The following is a 16,808-nucleotide window of genomic DNA, read 5'->3' on the forward strand; positions in this document are numbered from 1 at the left end:
GGGCACTGGAATATTCTTCGACTAACTCCCCTACCTGGATGACAGCCCTAGATCTTCACTTGTCCGATGTGTTTACCTGAAAATGAAAAATTCGAGGGCGTAAAACGCGTTTAGTGCAGCTAATCACAACAACTAACTTTTAAAAAGTCGGTGTGGACTGCTGTACCGGCACTTTAAAGAAGTTTTACTATTAGCAATTATTTCACAAGAAAGCAAATATTCAGGTAACACGTTTGTTTCTGGTCACTAAAACACTAAAACTTGCAATGTGTGCTTTTTCTGAATATTATGAGATGTAGAGATAAACTAACCTCACAGGTTTCTGAGCTCATATCGAGGGATGGAGAGAAGGACTGAACATAGAAACCTTGTGTAACATTCTTCCTCGTGCTGGCAGTTCTCTTACAACCCTGCATGGCGGCAGACCTTCACCCTTGAGCTCTTCGTCAACCATATCTTTGAGCCTGTCACTCTAACTTTCTAGGGGCTTCTTCGTTTTTTTTCCCTTCTGCCCACGCAGATAGATAAGATCCGAATTTTAGAGCAAAGTTGCTTTTGCATCCTCCCGCCTACTCTCCTGATGCCCTCACTAATCAAAGTTTGTGTTTCCTTTACTTACGTTCAAGTACCCATACTTTTAAAAAAGTAAAAAGACTTATTCATCGCTCTACCTCCACCATTTACCCAGGGACTGGATAACGAAAGTCTTTCGTAGGTTGTGAAACATTTGAGGTAAACCACCAGAAGCTCACATCGTGCAAGTCTGAAGTAATAAATTCGCTTTCGTGTCACTATACTTATGTTTATTGCATGCATCAGCGAATGCTGTTGTCTGGATAATACAACACCGAGTACATTACTACTGGGGACTGGTTGGTTAGTTGGTTGGTTAATTTAGTAGGAAAGTGCTTCCACCTTGTGCCGATTTCGCAATGTGGGGGTGGGGGGAGAGAAGGGGTGGAAACCGGAGTACCCGGAGAAAACCCCCTACCCCGGGCCCTGTGGAAAGGTGTCCCGAGACGAGATCTGAACCCTGAGCCTCTTGACTGCTCCGTGATGACTTGTTCCCTCGCTAGCCTAAGGGACACAACTCTTATTTTGACAAACTTCTTACTCCTATGAACTCAGAAGTGGACGTCAACACCACGCTGGAAATAGCAAACACCCGACTTGAAATAATACAGAGCACCATTCTGTTGTTTTAAATTATTTTATCTTACAGTAGTCTACATAGAAAAGAAAGACTTTGGCTTAGACTCAAAATTTCCATATTCATAAAAAACTCAGTTAAAATAGGAAAATAAAAACTGTTTTTATTGGAGGATAGTTCATCTTTATTTTCATCAATGGTACAAAGATTCTAGTTTTCATTCCAGTGTATAAACTATACTTAGAAAACCAGTGTTTAAAAATTATTTTCTCACAAAATTTCTTATCAGGAGTCAACAACTTCAGCGTTTAAGGTTTAGAAGCTATAGAAGCTATCATTATTATATATTACATATGAGTTAGATATATATATCTATTGTGGTGTGTGTGTGTGAGAGAGAGAGAGAGGGAGGTAACAGTTTCCGATTTTCACAGCTTGTGGTTTTGGACAAGAAGGGGAATATTTTTTTTTTATCCAAACTTCCTTATCCGTAGACCAGAATCCTTCTCTCTAGGATTATGTTCTAGATCAGGGGTCTCAAACACGCGGCCCGCGGGCTGAATGCGGCCCGCGAAACATTTTTGTGCGGCCCTCGGCCACGTCCGCGGTGTATATGTATGTTGTGCTTGGTGATTAACTCCCGCAGTGAAAATTACCCCCGTTATTAGTGACAGAGACAACGTCAACTTATTTTAATAAACTAAACTGCCTGTGCATGTAATAAACTATACTAAATGTAATTAATAATTATAAAAACTTTATTTTAGCATTTAACTGCAGTGACAGTAGTGTTCGTAAAATTTAATGAAAAAACATTTTCTTTTCGTGGTGCGGCCCGCTGACTGGCTGTTACTTTCCACTGCGGCCCACATGCTAATATGAGTTTGAGACCGCTGTTCTAGATGGTGAAATAACAGTAAAGGATAGGAACTTGGGATCAAAGCTGATGTTAGTGAACCACAAGATTGTTTCCCCCAAATGAATGACTAACAAATCCCAGTCTGTCACAGCCATCCTGCAATGGTCATCTCCACCCGCTGACAGGCCAGCTCCCTCCCTTTGCTGGTTGTCAGTCGTGCCGTCAACCTGTAGTCCCCCTGTTACAAAAGTCAAATCAAATCAAATCAAAATCAAAACAGACTTTATTGTCTGCCCAGGAGGACAGAAATTTGTCTTTGCTCACATACCCATACAGACATTTAACAAACAGTTAGGAGTAAAAGTGAGGAGTAAAATAGTGTTGATTGCACCAGTCCATCAAGGCAGTGTATGTTTATCCTAACAACAAACCTTGGGTGACCAAGGGCCTAAAAGCACTGCTGAACAAAAAGAAACATTTGTTCATCACGGGCAGAAGCCCACGACAGAAGATTAGTACATAGAGAGGACCATGATGCTATCCGTTGGTGGGCAGAGGCTCTACGAGCATACTAGTTAGTCCGCTTTCAGTAGTTTGCCGGTGGACCAACGAGTGTCGACGAGATTGAAACAGAGGTCGAGTGAGCTCTCGCCATAAACCCGATGTGTCAGAATGCGGCTCGTGGTTACATCTTGAGCTCGCTGGAGGGACCTGCCAGACGTCGAGTGTTGATGCTTCCGCATGACGCAAGAGATACGCCGAGAAAGATCTTGGGTGTCCTAGTGGAGGCGTACGGCGAACGGAAGGATGTCGACATCAGTGCCACAGCAACGTGATGAGGTGGTCGACGAATACGCCGCGAAGCTCCAGAATTTAAGCAGGCGAGGTAGAAGGCGGCGCAGAGCGTCGAAGTGGCGGCGGTGACACCATCTCGGAGGACTGCAGCCCAACCGGTCAGGGAAAGTGACTGCCCCCGTCATCCGTAACAGGATGACAGGGAAATAAAGTGTAGCTGGCCTGACTGGAAAGTGTCCGACGGCGGAGGTTGTCATTTATGGCAGTTGAGTGATGGCTTTGCTCGACACCGGCAGTGAGGTAACGACGGTCACTGACGAGTGGGCACGAGGGCACATACAGGACTTACAGCTAAAACAAACTCAGGAGTGGCGGTGGTGGACATGTTTACGGCCAGCGTCTGAGGACGTTCCTATCCTGGTGGTCAAGGACCTGGTCGATGTGGTCACAAGTGAGCGCAGGAGGCGCGTGTCGCTTCTACTAGGGAAGAACGTCGTTGATCAGATAATGGACTCTACCGAAGATGTGGCGCAGGCAGTACAGGCAGCCGTGCATGAAGCTCATCTTGAGAAGACATTGTCAACAAAAGGACTGGCTAGGGCCGCTGGCAACACGCCCGTTCCAGGATGCCAATGGGTCTGACGTCCACACCAGCCACTTTCCAGAGGTTAATGCAGACCACCATGCCGAACTGTTTAATTTCAGTCCTTCTTGTGTACCTAGACGATCATTTGGTATACTCCAAGATAAAGGACATTCAACTGCGGGAGGCGCCATACCTTCAGGATGACGACAGTGAAGAGGAAACGCCAGGGTGGTATGCTACTCTTCCAAACCATCACCACAGAACTCTTACAAAGTTACAAACACTATTTAATCTCATGAGTCCGTGTGAATGATACAAATTTATATCTACTTTAGCTTGGGCGAGAAACTCTCAGCAAATAAGAAAACAACCTGTGCTGAAGGATAAATAAATATTATTAATTTATATAGCATCTTTATCTCCTCCACTCTTTCCCCACCTCTCTCTCTTCACTAAACACGAGCTCAAAGTAGTTTACATGACACCGAAATAATCACACTAGCACAAAGTAATTTAGCTGATTGCTTGGAGCTATGATCCACCTACTACCGCTGTCTTCTGTATATTCTTGAAGTGGATTATGGTTGTTGCTGCACTAAGGGCAATTCTAACAACAACAACAAAGAAAATTTTAGCTATTTTTCTGTTGTTTTTTTTTTAACACCAACTTTTACCTTCTTCATCCACGACCAAAAGCCTCCTGAATGTGGAATATGGAAGATAGCATTCCTGATGACGTAGGTACCAGGGGTGAAAGGGCACGTGCATGGGAAGTTGTCTTTGATGAGCTGCGGTGGACAGTTAACAGGAGAAATACTGGACAGCCTCCCACAGACATCATCAAAATCCCTGAGCATGGAAATGACAGAAATGTTGAAGACACTGCAGTGACCCCTAACGCTGATTATATATACATAAGTCAGGGCGAGTAAGTTATTTTCAGGTGACTGAGAGTTTTTCAATTGCAGAATATTAAATCCAAAAATATGATCCAGTAACTTTGTTTCTTTCGCGAGATCCTATCAATCAACCAGCATCGTGCAGAAGTTCTTGTCACAAAAATATACTCGCTCGTGCTGTCATGGCAACGTCTTGTTAACACCTTCCCGAAGCTTCGATCTTTAAACGACATCAGAATTAGATGATGGTGGCATGGACATTCCAGTTAGCGGCGAATACATTTTTGGTGATTCAACAGCGAGAAACATGAGGCAGACACAAAAAAACAGTGAGAAACATGAAGAAGACTCAAAAATTGTGACCAGCCTTTGAAGTCAATACACCAATCGGGCATTTCGAGGTTATCCTCTAATTTCATGACAGAAAATGGCAATCAATTCAAGTTTCCAGTAGATAATCAAAGTGTTTGTCAAGTCAAAGACGTTAGTCATCTGACCAGTGCTTAGCGGGTCACCGTGCGACCGGCCCCTGGTCTGGCGGCTACTTACCGGGATCCCAAGCCTGGAATAGTCATCCACAGCCCGTAACGCATCTGGACGTTGAGGAGTAGGTGGAGTCTGCCATCTATTACTTCCCTCACGATCATCGTCGCGTTGACCTTTATGTTGGGGATGGGGATCGGATATGGAGCAACTCTGACGTCAGAAAAACTCAACGGCGCCAAATGTTCGTTGGACACTAGACAGACGAAAAAATGAACAAAACACATGACGAGTAACTTTTCCTGGTAAAGATATGTAAATTGGTCTATTTTTACTGATTATCAAATTTTCTTAAGTGCAGAAATGAATATCAGTTCAAGATTAAAAATCCTTACAGATTAAGACAAATTTAAAAGCCAGACTTTAAATAATTGTTAAATGGAACAAAATCAAAAGAAGTGAGTCTGCGCTACTAACAACAAAAATTTAAACTGCTTAAGCACTATGCCACAAATGAACAAAAATAAGTAAACAAAACAAAAACATGTCATTGCAAATACTGAATTTTTCTAGACCTAAACAATAAAAATGAACAGAAAAAAATTATACAAAACACTACTTTCATTAAATTCATAATCTGAGATGTGCCATGCAAAATGAGACTGAACTTTGCATTTGACATTATGCCTTTAGGTTTTCTTCACTGGTCACAAGTTTCCGCATGAAAATACATAAATAGTTTATCATCTATAAAAAAAAAGCTAAAAATCTCATGATAATAAAGCTATCAACATCATGAATTCGACTTGAATACAAAGGAGAAAATTAATTTTAAAAATTTAATATAAAAGATGACAACATTAACAAGGTTTGATTGCTTTACCACAAGGTTTTTACTGCCTCCCGTTGCCGTCCAAAACTGTATTTTCTTTAAACAACTTATCTACGAATGGGATGGAATAAAAGACGAGAAAAATGTCTTACTGCAGTCTGTAACAGAGAAGGGAACATTCCGTTTGTAACAACGGCCAGAACAAGTAGAATAGGTAGTAGACTTGCCCTCCACATGTTCTTTTGTGTCTAGAGATATCTGTAGACGACCTTTTGACTCAAGGAAATCTGTGTCTCAAATTTTGTCAGCCCGATCCTCTTATAGTTCTCCAAACACCCTCCTTAATTGTTAACAATAGTCGAGAAGACCATGTCGGGACAAAGTCCCTTCCTCCTACCCATCTACCCTTCACTCAGAGTCAGATCCAAATTTTCACAACCTTTGATAATCCGATGAATATTATGCTAAAGTTTTGCCTATTTAACCGACACCGAAAGACCGTGTTTAGCTAAGATGTTAAGAACAGGGAAATACATCTGTGACCAGCAGTAACAGGTGAACTAAATCACAACTGTGAGATGGATTTCAGCTGAGAATCGAATGGATAGAAAGAATAAAAAGCGGTTTTTTCCTGACAAATCATGTCGGAAATGAGAAAATATTCCCTAGGTGAACAGGGCATACATTCTGGCTCCAGATTTTCTTTCTTTCTTTCTTCTTTGTGTCCCGTGCGTAACTCATAAAAAAAGTGAATGGAATGTGACTTTCATGTTCTGGAACAGTCACCATGGAAAAAAAAATCCCTCTGCCATCATTGCACCGAGGGGGAAGACAATTTTGTTAGTGGACCATGGCTATCACCTCGAAGGCTTGCCACGGTGGCTTTGAGTCTCGATTATCACTGTACAGTACTATGCAGACTTCTTAACCATTTTTAAGACAAATGTTATGGGAAAAAATCAAGTCATCATGAAGTTTGTAATGTAGAGTCATCATCAACAGCATCATGACTGATGTATAACTGTTTGTTAGTGTTCTTAAAATGAAAAAAATTATTTAACATATACAGTATAGCACTTTTTACGAGGTTCCTCCAATACTGTAGGTATTGTCAGTACCTCATGAGAAACCTTTCGTAAATAGTGTTCAATCATCCTGATTTCTCTACATCAGTTTAATCATCATTAATAGCTCTTGACTTAAGTATTTGAGGAAATAAGTAAGACCACTGACTGCTACCTCATTATAAAGTAACCTCTCTCTCAAGAAATCTCTCGAGAGCTGAGCTTTTGTTTGTCGATCTACGCCCAAGCCTCATAAGCTCCGATTAAGAAGTTTCAGTTCAAGTAAGTAGAGAACTAATGAAACCATGGCGACTATACTGGCATTGGTCATAGAGTCTGTCCAGGTGCACTGCAGTATGTTCTTAGTGATAACTTAGATCCCTGGCATGATGCAGAGGTACATACAAACCCCCGGGTTTACCTTTTACCTCCGCTCAGTTCCGACAGGTCAAGTAAAGAGTTTTGTAGCAGAGCTGTGGGATGTACACAAGACAAGGACCTCTAGATTATCGTAGAATTATCAAGTTCTGTGTCTGATTCCGTTTACAGGACCCTTCGTTCCGGTCTGTAGTGAACTCTAGGGTAATCGTACTTCTGCTTCGTGATTACGGCCCACGTGAATTGGGGAAATAATGCAACACCTGTCATCCTGTGGGTTGTGTGTATGTGTGTGTGTGTGTGTACGTGTGTACGCGCACGATAGTATGTTCTATATCGAGATGCGTATAAATAAATTAGGATTCAGCTAACGAACGTCTTAGAAAATAAGATTTTCGAGCTGGCAATGATTTCACGTAAATTTAGATGCTGGATTAAAATTGTAAAAGGCAATTACACGTTTGTGAAAGTTTGGATCAGTTTTAATTTTTTCAACAGACAATGCAATTACCTGTTAAAAACTGTAATACATGAATCAAAACTGACAGGCATAAGATAACTAAGAAACGAAGAAAAAAAAAAAAGAGAGAAACAGTCAAAGGTCTATGTAGTCTTCGTCAAACTGCTATAAATAGCAACACAGTTTTACAGAGTTATCTCGATTGTTTTGTAGATACAATACAGAAAAATAAAGTAAGCAGTTTGACGAGGGTTGAACGCAGAGGAAACTTGTCTCGGCCTTTGTATCATCATTTCCGAGGAGGCGAAGTTGTCGTCAGTTCTACCTGTTGACATGCAACTTCTTCACCAGTCCTGCCGTCTTTCAGCGTGGCTGTCAGCCTGAAGTCCCCCTAGTTAAGGTAGAAACATTTCTTATCAAGTGGCATCAATAATCGGTACTTTCATGACCAAACCAAGCACCACAGATTACATGTTTAAAATGGTCCATGCTGATGAATACATTGGCTAAAATGAACAAAGAAAACAAAACTCAGACTGTTGTACTTTCTCTCTCTCTCTTTATCTCCACACACACAAACAAAGACTTCATAATCAATAAACCTCTGAGATAATCAATCTGCATCTACAGTTGTTAGAAACTATGACTGCACTGCATTTATGGTTCTTCTGTAAATCTGTGAATGTCTTTGCGGCTACCCGAACACAATTATTGATTATTTACGCTGTAACTTCGATTCATATTGGTAAAAAAACAAACAAAATATTTACCTTTGCCAGCCAAGAAAGTAGTCCTCTAAGCTCTGGAATCATGAAGACACTCGTGTCCAGGATGTACTCACCGGCGGGTAAGGGACATTCCAGGGGCTTTCTTGCGGAGTGGGGCCCGGATGTTTATCATCGATAGAAGACGAGGCAAAATCGTGCATACATTTGGATAAGAGCTAGAGTACAACATGAGAAGAAAATAAAAATATATGAATGGAAAATAAGAGGGAATTAAAGAAAGAAAAAGAAATGATCTTCAAAATCATTATAATGCGAGTATTAGAAGAATGAGTTGAATCACGCACAAGTATGACATGTCTTCTTTGATGTCAAACGCCAATGTGATGATGCCAGCGACAATAACAATGGTAAATGTGGCGATGTGTGCGATGACGAAGGTGATATAGTGACAACGATGTGTAAATAGCAGTAATGATGCTCACCAGCTCCCAATGTTGCCCAAGCACGGAACAGGCGTCCATATATTCCACTTCACATGCTTCTTCATTTTCACCTCCAACGTCAGGTCGCCTCCCACTGGACGATTGAGGACCATCCTACCGCTTGCAGTCACGAACCCGGGTACTTGGACAGGGTAGGGGATGACCCTGATGTCAGAGGTCGTCAGCAATGGGGCGCTGGACGCTGCAGGGAAAGTCGGGAAAAAAAGCAATATTGAAAATAAAAGTCAAGTCTAATTGAAGACAAACAAAAACTAAGTGAACTTGCTGGAAAAATCTCCGGTTAAATATCCGCTGGACATCGTGATGTCGCCTCCATGAAGCAGAGCAAAGAACGGTCAACATGAAGGGCGTACTTAGCTATAAATAAAGCCTTACAGCAATCTTTCACCGAAAATGGCATCGTTCCTCCTGTAGGTTGAGACAGGAGAGCCACCACAGCTACAAAACTTGCCCACAGCATGTTTTCTGCCCTCGAATCTGAGAAGAAGATGCTGCTGAAACTAGCAAATGGATGCGAGCCCAAATCTGATGAAAGCTGCCCAGAGTCTCTTTATAACAACTTTGTAAATCCGGTTCTTAATACTTACAGGATAACTGAATTTTTCCTTCCTACAGTTTGAAGTTAGCTTGGGTCAACAGGGCGGTGACTCGAAGTCCCTCGATGGCGACTAATCCAAACCCTTTGTATCGGTTGACACACTTAAAGTAAACCGAAATTTAGAAAATAATATTGAGACATGTCTGTTATTTATCTGGGTTTTTGTGTTAGAATGACACGGACTGCCCATTTCTAACGCTGTTGTACTTGAAATTTCAATCAAATTAACCTAAGGCTGAATTAAAAAAAAATGAAAACAAGTTCACTTCTCATATTGGCAGACGGTCCGGTCCAAAGACGTACTTTCCCACCCTTGACCCTGACGAATGATCACATTTACAACGATTAATGATTAATAAAATAGGATTATTCTGGGTGTGATGTCCTACTTCAGAGAAGACAAGAGGATGTTGACACTAGACAGGCATGCTTAGTTTACAGCACCTGCGACTGGGTCTCACACCAAACTGACGTCAGTGTCTATACTTTGTTCCCGGCACGACTACATTTTCTCCACCCTCGTTTTTCATTTTTGACTTCAAGGATGTAATTAGTGAATTATGACTGTTGTCATTAAAGCACCACATGCTTGCGTTTAGTTTGGTCTTTAAAAAATGGTCATCATGCTAAACTGTCAGGTCAACCCTCAACCTGACCAGTCCAGCAACCTGCACACACCTCCAGCTTACGAGCTATGAAAAATTTCGGTAAATCTTAAGTACAAACAAACAACAAAAATGTAAAATAAAATACATAAAAGTGAAAAAATTGCATAAAGATCGGAATCGACAACTTCAAGCAGTCAAAACCTTGTTCCTTCATTGTGACACATCACCTTCAGAGAGATTGCCAAGGTTTCCCTTTTTACTTGATTGGTTACCGACCTGAATACAGTTTGATTTACATTCTCTGCTCGCTATTCAGTTTAGAATTTTTTTAAAAATTGCCTTCGGTTGAATGTTTGTCTGGTCACAGACTCCTCTCGCCGAGTTCTCACTGCGGGTGGCGGGTTAATGAGCAGCAACGTAAAGTGCGAGTTGAAAAGTTCAGATGGATCTTGAAGGACTGGAAACTAGGGAGAAGACGATTTCTAGGCAGTTTGGAATTCGCTTTAGTTTCAGTCCCTGGCAAACTGCGCATGTTTGTTTGTTTATTTTTTTCGACGACAGGTTATTTGTGTCTCTTTGTAACATTGTGGAAATAAACTGTTGAAGGGAAGCTAAACTCTTTACAGAGTTCTTCCATGTCATCTGTACATACACACGATGCTTATACAGTATACACGATATGCATATACATACAGGCATACCAACACACACACACACACTGAGTTTATATTGGAGATTAGGAATTAATTTTAACAGCTGTCAAGAGAAACTGATGTAACCGTTCTACAGTTTGTATGAAGCACATAACCCTGACCAGGAGCGAGAATATTTAAACAGAGAGTGTGTGAAAGTCAATGTGAAACATAGGTGTACATATGCAAAACCATTCCCAGACACTTTAGGGTTGTACATGATTACTTGCTAAGTGATTATAACAGGTGATTAAAATATTTCTCCACCAACTTTCGACACTAGGAGGCATCGACGATCATTGCTCTCTGCAGCACTGCGAATCTTGCGAACCTGACCGCCGGGGGTCGTGCTTCCCTGAACTGAAATTTCCCTAATCCGGTTTGGGATTATTTTGAGCAGATTATCGAATATGTCCGGTTGTCCAGATGTCAGTTGGCCATCTATAGAAGTGGAACTACACACACACAAGCGCTATAGCAGATATGATTAACAGTGATCAACTTTTCTTTGGCTTGATGTAACTGTCATGTCCTCCATCTTCCTAACTTCAGTTGCTACACATCTTCATCTCACAATCCCTTTTTTCTCTCGATATGGGCTTTAGTCGCTGAAGAACAGGGCAAGCCTAGAGGAAACATGTCTGACATATCAATGAAATGTTGGATGAAAGTAAACAAACAGAATGTGACACAGTTTAAAGAATAGATCAGCTTTATTTTGGTTCATGTCATGGGCCATACATAACCTAATCTCAATAAAGCATAGTATATGTACATGATGTGTGTGTGTGTGAGTGAAGGGTGTAGGGGTGCTTTACACACGTGTTCGGGTGTGTGTTCATCAGAACAGTTCATGTCGGAAATTCATATATAATGTATATCATCTCTGATAAGCGTATTTTGTCCCAAATCGAAGATAAATATCTCACTTGACAACAACAACAATAATAGTAAAAAATTGCTGATTTATATAGCTTAGTAAAGCAATGGATATTTCTCCTCATGCCATGCAACTACATTAGGAAACAGTCCGTTCGCTAGTTTCGATGAAAGCAAACACTTGCCAAAGAAAATGTTTAAGATATCCGCAAGATGACAACTCCGAAAGATAAGAAAGATGCAAATTTCTCCAACAGTATTGGGTATATTAACACAAAACAAATAAACAGAAAAAATAGGTTCTAGGGAGTAGTGGGTGAAGGGAGGAGTTAAGGAGATGCTGGCACATGAAGACAAATGATTTCAACGCATGTCCTGCTGTGCCAAGGAGTCATCCTCCGAACAAACGACAGAAGAAGCTGGTGCAGCGTCTGGTTAGACTGACCTCCATGTTCTGACATGCGAGTTCCCGACCTGTGGAGGTCTCAATGAGCCTGCCCGTCACCCGGTAGTCACCCTGTAAACATAATGTGTACAACACTGTTGGCAACGAGGAGAAGGTACACGTAAAGATGGTTGTAGAATCGGTCATTGACCTTATCCGCAATCAGCAACATATTTGTAAGCTATTTAATTGATGTTAGTTTAATTTTTATGACAGATTTTGTAACCCTCAGTGTGTGCATTCATGCGTACGTGTGTGTGTGTGTGTGATAACTGGAACCTTTGTCCGTAATTGTTTAAAGACCACCCCCTAGTAAGAGGATTACTCCAAGCCTCTCTTTTAGTAGTGTTCCACTTTCCCCCGGCACAACACCAATTCTATTCATACTGGGTGGACAAAGTGAGTTTTGCAGGCACTGGCCCTAGTCAGACTCGAACATTACAATGTCAGCTCCGAAGCAGAGCCACTAATTGCAATGGCAATCAAGTCTAGCGTCCCTTGATCATCGCGCCCCCTTGGTCAACATGCAAATCCAACGTCCCTTCATGTCAACAGTAATCACGGAAGAGCTAATTCGACCGTGGGAATTTTTATTTTTGTTTTTAGTTTGTTGTTCAGTTCTCTGAAAGTACGACTGATCAGGATGTCACTGAATAGCATTACTCACAGAAATTATAAAAAAAAATTTCAAGAGTATACAATGTGGATGTAAGTAGACGGGATGGCTGACTCTTGTCACGTGACCTAACAAGGCTTTACCTCGACGCGAGGTTGGAAGCCCTTGAGGTCAAATCCCGCGAAAAAGGAAGTGTGGTGTTTGCCGCTAGAATTCCACAAAACATCGCACTTATTTTTCACGAGGATGGTTATTTTTGGGTAACGCACTCGACTGATTTGTTATTTAGGTAAAGTGGCGAGTGAGGTAGCTGCGTACGCACATCCGCGTGCATGCATGCGCGTGAGTGAGTGTGCGTGTGTGTGTGTGTGAGTGAGAGAATATTTAAGTGAGCTGAGCTTGGTTTTTTTACCATGGCGATTAGCGACCAGATTCCTGTCATCTCCGGCACTTGAAAGACAGCTTTGTTGATGACGTAGTCACCGGGCTGGACAGGGCACGTGCAGGGCACGCCCGAGGCGTTTAACTGCTGCGGGCACGTCGTGACGTTCTCTCTGTTTGTGTTCGCGCTGGACAACTCCTCACAGACGTTAGGGTAAGAGCTAGCGGCAAGAGAGGAGACATCAAAGGAGGGTGAACCCGACCTTCAGACTAGGAACATCATGTGACAAAAAGCTAAATATACCCACTTGCGTACGTCGCTCTTCTTAATTAGTCTGTCTCTCATTCTTTTTTCATTCTTCTTTTTCTACTCTCTCCTCTCTCCTCTTCCTCATTTGTCATTCATCTCATTCTTCTCTCTCCTCTTCCTCATTTTTCATTCATCTCATTCTTCTCTCTCCTTTCAACTTCATCTCTCTCTCACACACACAGAGAAAGATACTGCAGCCTTGCCTTTGCACGGACTCTTCGATAGGTTAATAAAGTTCTGCTTCGAAAAGTAGCTGCAAGCTATCATAATGTTTTGATGATGATGATGATGATGATGATGACGACGACGACGACGACGACGACGACGACGACGACGACGATGATAATGGTAGTGGTTATTGTAAAAAGAAGTAAGCATGTTTGCATATTTGCACGTTGTGTGATGATGGTGGAGCGAGGCAGGATCATTCATCTCACACCAGTTGAGACTCACCAGCTGCCGACGTTGTCGATGCAAGGAATGGTGAGCCAGAAGAAGCCCACGAAGCGCTCGATGCGCAGGTCCAGCGTCAGGTCGCTTGCGACTTCCTGTCTGACGCGCATGCGGATGCTGACCTCCACGTCGCCAGGCACGACGATTGGGTGAGGGGTGACCGTGACCTCCGGGAACGTCAGCATCGCCAAGTCCCCATCAGACTCTGAGGAAGAAGAACAGAGAGAGATGAGGGCAGAGTGATAACCAACCTTCCTCACACCTTCTCCTCCAGCCTTGCACTTGAAATACGGCGAATGTTCCGGAATATTAATCATTCGTTTAGTTTTTCTGGTTTATTTTCAGTTCTTTCCGGTTTCCTCAACACTTCCTTCTCTTTATATGATTTGTTGTTGAGTTCAAGCACTAGACTTGAACTTTTGACAGTTCAAGTGTGAAACGCTACACATTTCAACTTGTGTTGAGATGGGAAGAAGGATGCAAATAATATTGTGAAAGCATATTCAGGTAAGAGTGTGCAAGCACATGAGTAAGAACACCTTGACAGAACTACAATGTCAAGACTGCATATCGCTCGTCGTGTCCATTATTACTATCAATTACAGTCACACACTGATGATGGACTTGGGTGTCATCCGATCCAGGTTCGTGCCAGACTGCGACCTTGTAACCGTGTATCTCGCTAACTGTTAACAGAGCGATGCTTGTAACAATACACCGGAGCTCTAGTTCTTTCCCACGCATCTGCCTCGTTAGTCCGACCCTCCCATACTGAATTCACAGTTTCTAGTGCATGTGAACTACAGATAGCGGTGTGTGGTGCACGTGGACTTTAGTGGCGCAAAGGCTAGCGTGTCACCAATACAGTGAGGGTTGACTGTCCTGGGTTCAGATCTCGTCTCGGGCACGCCGTTTTTTCTCTGCATGTGGCATCTGTTTACAGGGCTGGCTGCACTGCCGGGATAGTCTTCAGTTGTTGGCTCGGCGTAAAACACCAATTCCCCACCCACACACATCACCCAGCTGACTCCACAACCCAGTAACAGATAACCTTTTGTCCTGCGTTCTGCAACACGTGTGCACTGGTACCTGAAGAGCCTGTCACGTGTATGATGCGCGCACGTGTTGCGGTTCGCAATACTCAAGCGATTGGTCTCACCGTCCTGTAACGGAGCTACAGGCTCATCTTGAAATCAGGCCATGTACATGTGTACTCTTGACTAGTGTGTGCAGAATTAGCGAACATTTACCCAAGAATAAAACAAGAAAATCGCGCCATAAACGATTACTAGACTCAAGTCTATAGCTGCAATCGCACGAATGAAGAAAGTAAATAATATGCTTACCACAGTCAGTGAGAGAAAACGTGTCCCCGTCTGTCACTCCAGTCATCAGCACCAGCACGACCGTACAACTTGCCCACCACATGTTTCCTAATGGCTTTCAGTGCCCGCAGGTGGTCTTTTGATTGATGAGGGTCTGTTTCTGAAGTCCTGAGCTTAAATCTGTTTGTTATTCTCTGTCTCTCTTTATATCTTCCCTCTCTCTTCCCTGCGTCTGTGCCTAGCATCAGTCCTGTTGGTGACTGTCCATTGGAGACGGCAGAGTGTCAGGGACATGCGCTTCACCAACCAATAGCTGGCTTCGGGGCGACAAGAATCCGATGAATGTTACACCCAGCCACGCTGAGTTGAGATAGGAGACAGGACAGACAGACAGACAGAAAAATGACCCTTGACACTCATTAATTTTAATGTCCTTGACTTTGTATGAAATGATGGAGAGAGGGAGGGAGGAGTACAAAATCAATTCGACGAAATAAAATATATGCCACGTCTACACAAGTTGTATGCAGTAACTAAGAATACATACTTAGCATCTCTTTAAATAATAATGTTATAACTGATGTTAATTGACAACAAATCAAAGACCCGAGTTGTAAGAAAGCACGATCTAAACAAGATGGGGCTGTCTTCAAAAGAATTTCTTTGTAAGGGAAGGCAAAAACTAGACAGCAATTATCAGAATAAGAAGACAAATAGACAGAGACAACGGGTAGACAGCCGGCCAGGCGGAATAATATGACACTAATGGTTAAAGGGATACTCAAGGCTTGTGATAAGGCTGTGGCGACGGTCAAACGTTTCAAAACTATATTTAGCTACAATGACAGAGCACGAGAGCAATACAGGAGAAATAAATGATTCGTTTCCGATGTTTACAAAAATCGAAAAAATTCAGTGAAATCGACCGCTTGTGTCCTTCCGCCGAGTAATCACGATAGCTTCCGAGATGGTCAACCAGACGAGTCTAGGTGTGACGTCAGTCAGAGAACGACAGCAAGTGTCGGTGATCATTGCTAGGATTTGAACTCGTGATCGGTGGTGTCTCGTGAGTTAATTTAGGTTTTAAAGTGAACTTTTCAAAGCACAGTTTTAAAATTTTAGAAAACAGTCTGTCTCACTTGGTAAGCAGTCTTGGTCGTATCATAAGGTCACGTGACGGAGAACGAGACTTCGTCTAAGTAAACGAAAGAGTCCTATGTAATTTCTCTTATTAAACACAGCATGCTACAAAACCTTCAACTTTTTCCATATGAACAGTGTCGAAAATAGAGGAGATTCAAGCTGATCCTACTGTTTACGCTATTCTAAGCAGTTTTTTTTTGCCTTTACAATCCCTTTAAGACATTGTATTCCACAAAAGACTCGTGAAACGCCGGCTGTTGCACCGTCCTGTGCTCAGCCGACAACGACAAGAGGCCTGTATCCGATTTCAGTAACGTGACATTCCAAGGATGCAGTTAATATATTATTATGGGTAAGCATCTTGGTTGTTGTCACCTGCATTGTTGTCAAGATGGTGGATGAAGCACTGATTGCTGTGACAAGCGCTGTAAACATCATGCCAAAAACAATTATCTTGTGAGTATGAAAAAAAAAAATACAGGTGAATCCAGTTTCAGTGTTTCCTGAACTTGGTTTGTGAATCTGACTGGCTAAGTTTCCTTAGACATAAATTTGTCAAATATTAAATGTTAAAATTATTTTATGTGATATAAATATAGATGTATATTACCTACAAGAGCA

At 42.2% G+C, this 16,808-nt stretch overlaps 1 protein-coding gene across 1 annotated transcript; it reads right to left on the reverse strand.

The window, feature by feature from the left end:
- Positions 1–2,110: 2,110 nt before the first annotated feature.
- On the reverse strand, positions 2,111–15,390 carry LOC112566989. The gene is made up of 9 exons (XM_025243422.1): positions 15,066–15,390; positions 13,720–13,924; positions 12,988–13,177; positions 11,960–12,031; positions 7,558–7,567; positions 5,757–5,891; positions 4,839–5,028; positions 4,065–4,239; positions 2,111–2,247 (listed from the first exon to the last, which is right to left on the reverse strand). Exons 1-9 carry the CDS (start codon positions 15,145–15,147, stop codon positions 2,155–2,157), a joined length of 1,152 nt encoding a protein of 383 aa, XP_025099207.1. The 5' UTR covers positions 15,148–15,390; the 3' UTR covers positions 2,111–2,154.
- Between the last annotated feature and the right edge of the window lie 1,418 nt (positions 15,391–16,808).

The sequence above is a fragment of the Pomacea canaliculata genome, linkage group LG6, assembly GCF_003073045.1.
Source record: "Pomacea canaliculata isolate SZHN2017 linkage group LG6, ASM307304v1, whole genome shotgun sequence".
Taxonomy (NCBI): domain Eukaryota; kingdom Metazoa; phylum Mollusca; class Gastropoda; order Architaenioglossa; family Ampullariidae; genus Pomacea; species Pomacea canaliculata.

Coding starts and splice junctions, on each gene's coding strand:
- LOC112566989 (XM_025243422.1), bottom strand. CDS start 15,147: ATGTGGTGGGCAAGTTGTACGGTCGTGCTGGTGCTGATGACTGGAGTG. Junction 13,178..13,719: donor ATCGACAACGTCGGCAGCTG/GTGAGTCTCAAC, acceptor TCTTGCCGCTAG/CTCTTACCCTAACGTCTGTG. Junction 5,029..5,756: donor CTTCTCTGTTACAGACTGCA/GTAAGACATTTT, acceptor TCGTCTGTCTAG/TGTCCAACGAACATTTGGCG.